General features: G+C 57.9%; 1 protein-coding gene across 9 annotated transcripts in view; it reads left to right on the top strand.

The window, feature by feature from the left end:
• The window catches only part of SLC16A5 (solute carrier family 16 (monocarboxylate transporter), member 5), a 20897-nt gene that overhangs the window by 9353 nt on the left and 1744 nt on the right, over positions 1-9800 (top strand). For 7 of the 9 annotated variants that reach the window (XM_010856143.1, XM_010856140.1, XM_010856142.1 and 4 more), the window contains 3 exons: positions 1571-1817; positions 4972-5115; positions 8141-8950. In XM_010856143.1, the coding sequence (XP_010854445.1) occupies positions 1619-1817; positions 4972-5115; positions 8141-8950 (1153 nt within the window). In that variant the 5' untranslated portion in view covers positions 1571-1618. Of the gene's footprint in view, positions 1-888; positions 1422-1570; positions 1818-4971; positions 5116-8140; positions 8951-9800 lie in introns of those variants that run through there. The other 2 variants (XM_010856141.1, XM_010856147.1) reach the window with 2 other exon arrangements.

A 9800-nucleotide genomic window follows, 5' to 3' on the forward strand; every position in this document is an offset into this window, starting at 1 on the left:
GCTGGGTGTGGTGTGTGTATGTGTGCTGTATGTGTGTGGTGTGGTGTGTGTGTGTGGGGTGTGGTGTGTGTGTGTGGGGTGTGGTGTGTGTGTGTGGGGTGTGGTGTGTGTGTGGTGTGTGGTGTGTGTATGTGTGCTGGGTGTGGTGTGTGTATGTGTGCTGTATGTGTGTGGTGTGGTATGTCTGTGTGTGGTGTGTGTGTGTAGTGTATGTGTGTGGTGTGGTGTGTGTGTGGTGTGTGTATGTGTGCTGTATGTGTGTGGTGTGGTGTGTGTGTGGTGTGTGGTGTGTGTACGTGTGCTGTGTGTGGTGTGTGTATGTGTGCTGTATGTGTGTGGTGTGGTGTGTGTGTGTGGGGTGTGGTGTGTGTGTGTGGGGTGTGGTGTGTGTGTGGTGTGTGGTGTGTGTATGTGTGCTGTGTGTGGTGTGTGTATGTGTGTGTGTGGTGTGTGTGATGTGTGTGTGTGGTGTGTGGTATGTGGTGTGTATTTTGTGTGTGGTGTGTGTGGTGTGTTTTGTGGTGTGTGTGGTGTGTGTATGTGTGGTATGTGGTGTGTGTGTGCATGCTGTGTGTGCTGTATGTGGTATGTGGTGTGTGTACATGTATGAGTGGGGTGTGTGTGGTGTGTTGTGTGGTATGTGGGGTGTGTATGTTTGCTGTGTGTGTGTGGTGTGTGTATGTGTGCTGGGTGTGTGGTGTGGTATGTCTGGGTGTGGTGTGTGTGTGTGTAGTATATGTGTGTGGTGTGGTGTGTGTGTGGTGTGTGGTGTGTGTACGTGTGCTGTGTGTGGTGTGTGTATGTGTGCTGTATGTGTGTGGTGTGGTGTGTGTGTGTGGGGTGTGGTGTGTGTGTGTGGTGTGTGGTGTGTGTATGTGTGCTGTATGTGTGTGGTGTGGTATGTCTGTGTGTGTGTGTGTGGTGTGCTCAGAGAAGCCCGCGCAGCCACAGGCCTCTCCTCTGTGGGACGGTGTGCGGCCTCTTGGCGGTGAGCGCCGTGACAGGAGCGCCGCAGGGAGACGGGCTCTGCGCTCTGACGCTGCAGTGTGGCGCAATTTGTGCAGCGGCTGCCCTCACCCGCTGGCTCCCCGGCCGTCACCGCAGCTCTGACAGGGAGCCTGGCTGTGCCCGGGGCTCTGGAAGCAGGAAGGCTGGTCGGGACGTTTGGTGAGGTGTCACTGTGCGCCTGTGGCACCAGGACTGAGCAGCTCCAGACGGCTGCTCCGTCTACCGGCAGTTCTGGCGCGCTCGTGGGCACGCGGCCACGGCTGGGCCGGGCAGTCCCACCTGCTGACCCCGGGATGACGGCACAGCTAGAAAGCGTTCGGCCCACCCGCCCGGGCCCACAGTGGTTCACCTGCTGGCCCTCCTGTCCCTCCTGCCAGGCTGGCTCTGAGAAGTAGGGGAAAGGCGATGCCAAGGTCAGTACGTGGGCCTCTGGTCACCTCCCAGGGGGCGGCGTCCCTCTGCTGTACCCTGTGCCGGGCGAGAGGAAAGGACAGGTCCAGCTGCCCAGCGGTGGCGGCAGGGGCCAGGACCAGCCGGTAGCTCCCTTCTGTCCCTTCCTCAGGCGACCCGGGCAGCGGTTAGGCTGTGGCCGCAGCATTCGTAGCTGAGGATGTCCCAGGCCTTGGAGCGCTCCGAGGGCTGCTGGGCCTGGGTGGTGCTGCTGGCCTCCGTGGTGACGCAGGGCCTCACCCTGGGCTTCCCCACATGCATCGGCATCTTCTTCACCGAACTGCAGCGTGAGTTCCAGGCCAGCAACAGCGAGACTTCCTGGTTCCCCTCCATCCTGACAGCCATGCTCCACGCAGGGGGTGAGCAGGGTGGGGAGGGACCGGGCGTGGGCTGGGGTGCGGGGAGGGATGAGAAGGAGCTCGGGAGGAAGAGAGGAAGCCACAACCTCTCCGGCCTCCTGGGTCCCTCTCTCTGGGGCCACAGGTTTCGCCTGGTGCTGTGAATTCCTGGGATGTCATCTTGATTTCAGCAGGGCCAGTTCCCCCGCCCAGGATCCTGTGGGGCTAGGCTGAGCTGGACTGGGCTGGGGATGGGCACAGGGCAGGGAGGCCCCCAAGATGTAAAGCCAGTCCTCCTGATGAGCATGGGAGGATCGAGCCAGACCATAAGAGTGCAGGGGCACACGCCACAGAACAGCGAGGCTTCCTGTGGGGTGATCTCTCAGAAGCTCAGTTTTTCCCTCTGCCATTTGGGGAAAACAGCCAGCAGCCCCAGGCTGCCCACCTCCCACACAAGGTTGCAGAGAAGATCACAGAGTCCTGCCAGGTCTGAGAGCTTGGGCAATAGAAATAGCCCTCATCAGGGCTTCAGGACAGGAATCAGGGGGCTGGAGAAGGACCCCAGGAGCAAGAGGGGGGCAGAGCAAGAACCCCATCTCTCACCAGGAAGCAGAGGGCTGCGGAGATGGAGGGCAGCCCCCTCAGTTCCTGGTTGGCTTCTCCAGTGATGGAAGGGCTCACCTTGACCCCAGGGAAAGAGAAGGGGCCCGGGTGGGTTCTCCACAATAGCCTTGGGCTCGCGGGCCTGCCCCCCCACTCCTGCGAGCTCTCCAGGGAGACTCCATGGGCAGTGACCTCTTGGTGGGGGCTCGACTTGACAGCCCGCCGGGCTCTCCTCACCCCTGTTTGCCTGTCTCAGGTGATCCATCTCCCCACCCTCCACTGGCACTGGGAGGGAAGTCAGACTGGGATAAGAGCCACCTTCACTGACATGACCCCTGAACCTGCTGCTTGGGGCATGGGCTCGGGGCAAGGAGCAAGGCCAGGCCTGGCTCAGACCGCACAACCTTTCAGCCAACAAGCATGGGCAGTAGTGTGAATCTCAGATGGTTCCTTTTCTGCAACCGGAGAGGGGTCTGGGCCAGGGACTAGGAACCGGGCATTCAGTGGGGACCCCGCTCCCCAGCCAGCTTTAGACTCACACCCAGGAGGCATGCCAACATTCTCGTCAGCCCAGGACTCCTATAGGTCTTTCTTACATACACACACACACACCTTTAGTCCATGCTCATTCAGAGTATTATGGAAATTTTTAACTTGAAAATATCCTTGATCCTAAGTACCCCCCAAACCCACACATTTTAGAGATGAAGACAAGCCGGCACGGAGTATCCAAGGCCTTACCTGTGCTGTAGAGTGAGTTTGGGGAAGAAACTGTGCCCATGCAGAGGGAACATTTGCCTCCCAGTGCCCCACCCCAGCACCCTCTGCTATATCAGCTAAGCTGGCACACGTCCCAGCCCCCGCCCCACACACGATGACTCAGGGCTTTCCCCAATGTCACCTTTCCAAAGTCAGGTCAAAGTTTGGGGGTGGGAAGGATGTGTGGGTCAGCGGTCATGTCCATTTCAAAGCCTCGCCTCTCCCTCTGTGGCTGCCTCTCCTTGATTACCTCTGAGGATGGGCTGCTCACTTCCTCTGTTACTCTCATACTCAGACTGGCTCACACCCACACACCCTCTCTCCACACCAAGCACCCAAACTCACATTGTGTGTGCACACACACTTTCTCTGTCCCTTTGGCTGCGCTCTGGGAGAGTTAACTCTGGAGAAACTCTACAGTGTGTATTTGGGAGGGCGGGTAGGGTGGGGCGGGGCAAGGTATTTGGCGAATGGGGCCCTCTGAGGTGTCAAGGAGCAGCCTGCCAGGACTGGCTCACTTCTACTCTGGGTCTGCACTGATGAGAAAGCAGCTCAGGGTAGAGGTCGGGGGGGACAGGCCCCTCTCCTCCAGAAGCCAAATATCTAGTGATGCAAGACTTTGGTGGTGGCTGGAGGGAATGGGGGAGGGGAGAAGGTACTCCACATACTTTTCTCCAGAGGCTGGAGCAAGGGGGTGCAGGGTAGCCCAAGGCCCTGGGTTGCCCACCCTGAACAGGTTGAAGGATGGTGGGAGGGCTGCAGCCAGTCCTCCTGAGGATGGGGGAGAGGGGGACAGGGAGTGGAGGTGCTCACTGTGATGTAGCCGCCCTGGGACTGTGGTCCACTGAGGCCGACCCCTGCGAGGGGCATCCACCCAGGTCACGATTTCACCCAGATGGATGCGGCCTTCGGTCAGTGCAGTGAAGGGCCTTAGTCTGTACCTCTGGGGATCCTGGTCAGGGTCAAACTGAATATTTGCAGCACCTCACCTCACAGCTGCTCAGACATCACCCAGCCTGACCCCTCAGCCTCTGCAGGGGGAAACCAAGGCCTGGAGAGGGACTGGCCTTGCTCGGCCTGTAGCCAGTCTTTAGCAGGGTGGGGATCAGAACCCAGGCGTGTGTGTTCCAGGGCTTCTGCTTTGTGCCTTTTTTTTTTTAATTGAGGGCTTCCCTAGGTGGTTCAGTGGTAAAAAATCCGCCTGCCAATGCAGGAGACGCAGCAGATTCAGGTTCAGTCCCTGGGTCAGGAAGATGCCCTGGAGGAGGAAATGTTAGCCCACTCTAGTACTCTTGCCTGGAAAATCCCATGGACAGAGGAGCCTGGTGGGCTACAGTTCATAGGTTGCAAAGAGTCAGACACGACCGAGTGACAGCACGCACGCATTTATTATTTACTTTTGGCTGTGCTGTCTTTGTTGCTCTGCAGGCTTTTCTCTAGTTGTAGTGAGTGGGGGCTCCTCTCTGGCGTCTGTGTGTGGGCTTCTCAACGCGGTGGCTTCTCTTGTCGCGGAGCACAGGCTCCGGGGTACAGTGGCTTTGGTTGTTGAGGCTCTCGGGCTGTAGAGCACAGGTTCATTGCTCTGCAGTTGTGGTGCACGGGCTTCATTGCTCCACGGCACGTGGGATCTTCCTGGATCAGGGATCGAACCCGTGTCTCCTGCATTGGCAGGTGGATTCTTTACCACTGAGCCCCCCAGGGAAGCCTTTAAGCCACCTGCTAGTTGCTCCTGGAACCCCCTCCCAAGCCCGTTCTCTCCCTCCCTCTGACCTCGTCATTCAGCTGTCACCTGCTGCCTGCCTCCTCCCCACAGGCCCCCTGTGTAGTATCCTGGTGGGACGCTTTGGCTGCAGAGCAACGATGATGCTGGGCGGCGTGCTGGCCAGCCTGGGCATGGTGGCCGGCTCCTTTTGCCGCACCCTCGGCCAGCTCTACCTCACGGCAGGATTCATCACAGGTGACTGTCATTTCATTTTGAGAGTTACTGGGTAGGTACTGGGTACGAGACTGAAAAGGGCCAGGCGTGGTAAACAGGGCAGGCGAAGCTCTGAATCTCCTGGGGCTGCTCACAGCCACTCGAGGCAGAGGAACAATGAACAGATAAGTAACGAGGGTCAATCCTGACAAGTGCCCGAGAAGACAGGACAGCTGATGCCATGGTGTCCTCATTCGGGTGGGGTTGGGCAGAGATTAGACAAGTAAAGAGGTGGAATAACTAAATCAGCCAGTGTAAAAGACACAGCAGGGTTGGGGGAGGTTGCTGCTTTTTTTTTCGGCTGTGCCTGAGGCTTGTCGGATCTCGCTTACCGGACCAGGGATGGAACCTGTGCCCCCTGCAATGGAAGCATGGAGTCTTAACTCTGACCACTAGGGAAGCCCCAGCTTGCTGCTTTCAGCAGAGCTGTCAGGGAAGGCTTTGCAGAGAAGGTGACATTTGGCCAGAAGGAGGGGAGGCATCTGCCACCAGGCACCCGGGGAAGAACATTCCAGAAGGAGCAGCAAGACCAAAGGCCCAGGAATGCTCTTGGAGCACTGAGGACGCGGATAGGGTAGAAGTGAAAGGGTCCCACTCTTTGCGACTTCAAGGACTGAATAGCCTATGAAATTCTCCAGGCCAGAATACTGGAGTGGGTAGCCGTCCCCTTCTCTAGGGGATCTTTCCAACCCAGGGATCGGACCCAGGTCTCCCACATTGCAGGTGGATTCTTTACCAGCTAGGCCACCAGGGAAGCCCAATAGGGTAGAAGCCCGTGAACAAAGATCAAGGAGGTGGGGGGCGGGGGCGGCGTGGCTGCAGGGGAGCAGGCCAGATAGGGTTTAGTTCCTCAAAGGCTTTGTAGTGAGATGGAAAGCCCTGCGAGGGGTTTGGGCAGAGAGACGTCATCCAGCCACAATTTGTGAAGAACTAGGTACTACCCTGGGGGCTTCCCAGGTAGTCCTAGTGGTAAAGAACCTGCCTGTCAGTGCAGAAGATGTTAAGAGATGTGGATTCGATCCCTGGGTGGGGAAGATGCCCTGGAGGAGAGCACGGCAACCCACTCCAGTATTCTCACCTGGAGAATCCCATGGACAGAGGAGTCTGGTGGGCTACAGTCCATAGGGTCCCAAAGAGTCGGACACGACTGAAGCAACTTAGCAAGCATGCATGCAGGCAGTACCCTAGCTGTGGTGTTGTGAGCACACCACAGGGGGCTAGGCTGGGAGCAAAGAACAGGTAGGGGAATGGTCATCACCCAGCCAGGAGCCAGCTACAACCTTAAACCAGGGTGGTATGATGGAGGCAATGGGAAGGGGTCTCGTTCAGGATTGCAGGTGAGGTACAGAGACGGACACCAGGGTGACCCAAGAGCCAAGGGTGGAGTGGAAGAGTGGAGTGGACGCTAACTACGATGGGGACACTAGGGGAAAAGCAGGTTCAAGGGCGGGTGGGAAGCTCAGGTTTGGACATACCTGGTCTGGCCCTGAGCTGGAGTGGCCAGCTGGGGAGTCCTGAGAGCCCTGGGATTCAGGTCTTGAGAGGAGGTTATCATGTGCTGTCACTAAGGGAACGAGGGAGGAGGGATGACAAGGACTGGGGTCTGGGGCCCAGGACATGGACACTCCAGTGGTTTGCGGCCTGGGCAGGAAGAAGTGACAGAGAGGTAGAAGGAGAACCAGGAGAGTGGTTTCTTGACAAAGGAAGTGAGGAAAGTGCTCGAGGAGGAGGAGGAGGGAGGGACCACCGTGAAGCCACTGATGGATCAGATTGAGCAGGCGTCAGACTCCATCTGCGGCTTTGTAATGTGGAGGGCAGCAGCCTTGAGAATTCTGGAGCAGAGGTAAGAATGAAAGTCTGATTTGTTCAAAAGAGAACAACAGGGGAGTTGCCGGGTGGCCTAGGACGATTCTGGGCTTTCACTGCCATGGCCCGAGTTGGTTGGGAAACTGCAATCCCACAAGCCATGCAATATGGCCGAAAAAAAAAAGAAAGAACAGGAAGGAGGAAATTGAAAACAGTGGAGATAGGATTTCCAAGAAATTTTTATATAAGGGAGCAGAGACATGGGTCGTTATCCAGAAGAGACTGGGGTCAAGAGAGAGTTTTGTTTTCACAGGAGAAATCACAGTGGAGGAGAACGATCTATTAATAGTAAAGAGAAAATGGATGTGGCTGGGAGAGGGAAGTTGCTGGAGGGACGTGCCTTGAGCAGACAGGGTGCAGGGAGGAAGTGGAGGGTCGCCCTTGTCTGGGAGCACAGACTGTCCATTGCCACCGATGGGAAGGAATGTTGGTCAGCTGGGAGTGATGGGAGAGGGGTTGGGGTGCACAGAGGAAGGCTTGGGGGGTCACCTAAGAGTGAGGGAGATTAGACGGTCGATGGAACTGCAGCGGCACCGTGGGAGGCCCGAGAGCCACTCTGAGGCGGGTGGTCGGGGCGCGGTGGTGAGCTTTCCTGTACATTCAGCTGTGCACAGAGTAGGTGAAGGCAGTGGCATTTGAGCTGTTAGGAGAGCAACTCTGGGGGAAGGGTATTCAGGCAGACAGAATGGCACCTGCACACGTCCAGTAAGTGGGAGCTTGGTGTCCAGAGGAAGAGAAAGAAACCAATGGGGCTTTATGTGGTGAGTGGCCTGAGATGGCACCCAGAGGTGGCCAGAGGCCAGACCGTGTAGAGCCTTCCAGGGCATAGTAAATACTTTGGCTTTTTTCCTCCGTGTGAAGGGAAATCTCTGGAAGGTGTTAAGCAGGGAAGAGACTTCACCCGATTTAGGTGTTTGAACATCCCCTGGTGCCTTGCCCGTGGGAACAGGTGTGCCCCCCTGGCAGCCTTGGGAGTGGAGATGCTTCCAGGGAGGTGGTGCGGTGGGCTGATTCCATCTGAAACCCCTGGGCGCCTAGAAGTGGGTCTGGGCTGGAGCGGAAGGAAGACAGACCCGGGACGTGACCCCAAGGTCCCCACCCCGGGTGCGCCCTGGAGCTGGTTCCCCCTCTCCCTCTGCAGGCCTGGGCATGTGTTTCAGCTTCCAGTCGAGCATCACCGTGCTGAGACTGTACTTCACCCGCTGGCAGGTGCTGGCCAACGCCCTGGCCTCAGCGGGTGTCTCCCTAGGCATCACGCTCTGGCCGCTGCTCTCCCGTTACCTCCTGGAGGACCTGGGCTGGCGAGGCACCTTCCTCATCTTCGGCGGGGTCCTTCTCCACTGCTGTGTCTGCGGGGCCGTCGTGAGGCCCGTGCCTGCCAGCGTGACCCCGGAGGCCAGAGAAGGCCTCCCCTCGCCTTCCAAGAGACCCTCGCGAGGCTGCCCGGCGGCATGTGGCCGGGCCATCCGGCGCCACCTGGCCTTCGACGTCCTGCGGGACAACGTGGGCTACCGCGTATACACACTGGGGGTTGTCTGGATGATCCTGGGTTTCCCGCTGCCCCACGTCTTCCTGGTCCCGTACGCCATTCGGCACGGGATGGACGAACAAAAGGCAGCCCTGCTCATCTCTGTCATCGGCTTTAGCAACATCTTCCTGCGGCCCATGGCTGGGCTGGTGGCGGGCCGCCGGGAGTTTGCAGGCCACCGCAAGTATCTGTTCAGCCTGGCGGCCCTGCTCAACGGGCTCACCAACCTGGTGTGCGTGGCATCGGCCGACTTCCGGGTGCTGGTGGGCTACTGCCTGGCATACAGCGTGTCCATGAGCGGCATCGGTGCCCTGCTTTTCCAGGTCCTCATGGACATCGTCCCCATGGACCGGTTCTCCAGCGCCCTGGGGCTCTTCACTGTCCTGGAGAGCATCTCCATCCTCATCTCCCCACCGCTGGCTGGTGAGGCCCTGGGAAGAGAGGGCAGGCAGGGGGTGGCCTGGGTGGGGTGTGTGCATGCCAGGTCGCTTCAGTCGTGTCTGACTCTTTGCAACTGCATGGACTGAAGCCCGCCAGGCCCCTCTGTCCGTGGGATTTTCCCAGCAAGAATACTGGAGTGGGTTGCTATGCCCTTCTCCAGGGGATTTTCCCAACCCAGGGATTAAACACTGGTCTCCCGCATTGCGGGCAGATTCTTTACTATCTGAGCCACCAGGGAAGCCCCTATTTGTGATTTTCTCAGTCACCTCGGGGGACTGGCCACAGCCTGTTCCCCAGCTGGCGATTATGGTATAAACAGTCAAAAATAAGGCTTTCGGTACCAGACCTACCTCAGTTCTTTGTCTTTCCTTCTGTGCCTCTGTTCTCTTATCAGCAAAGTGGGGATGACAGTAGAATCTACCTCATAGGCTTGTTTGTGGGGATCACAGGTCATACAGCAAAGAGGTCTGTAGAGAGCCTGGCATGTGGTAGAAGCCATGTACATGTCGTGTCTACTGGTAACATCCTACTCCTCCAACTTGCTGCCTGAGGGCCCTGGGCAAGTCATGTTCCTTCTGTGAGCCACAGTGTCATCTGCAAAAACGCAGATGAGAACACCCGCTGTAACTGTCCCTCCCCCTGTGCCAGTCACCGGGTGGGCAGGGCTGAACACGGAGCACTGGTCCCCACCACTCAGGGCTCAGCCTCTGGTGGAAGAGTCGAGGATTGGGGCAAAGAGGCACCTTTGCGATCATGGTGGTGATTTTGTGCTGGAAGGGAAGCAAACAGATATGGAAGCAGAGACCCACTGGAGTGGCCGTGCTGGAAGCTG

This window comes from Bison bison, unplaced genomic scaffold (genome assembly GCF_000754665.1).
Source record: "Bison bison bison isolate TAMUID 2011002044 unplaced genomic scaffold, Bison_UMD1.0 scf7180017864371, whole genome shotgun sequence".
Classification (NCBI taxonomy): Eukaryota; Metazoa; Chordata; class Mammalia; order Artiodactyla; family Bovidae; genus Bison; species Bison bison.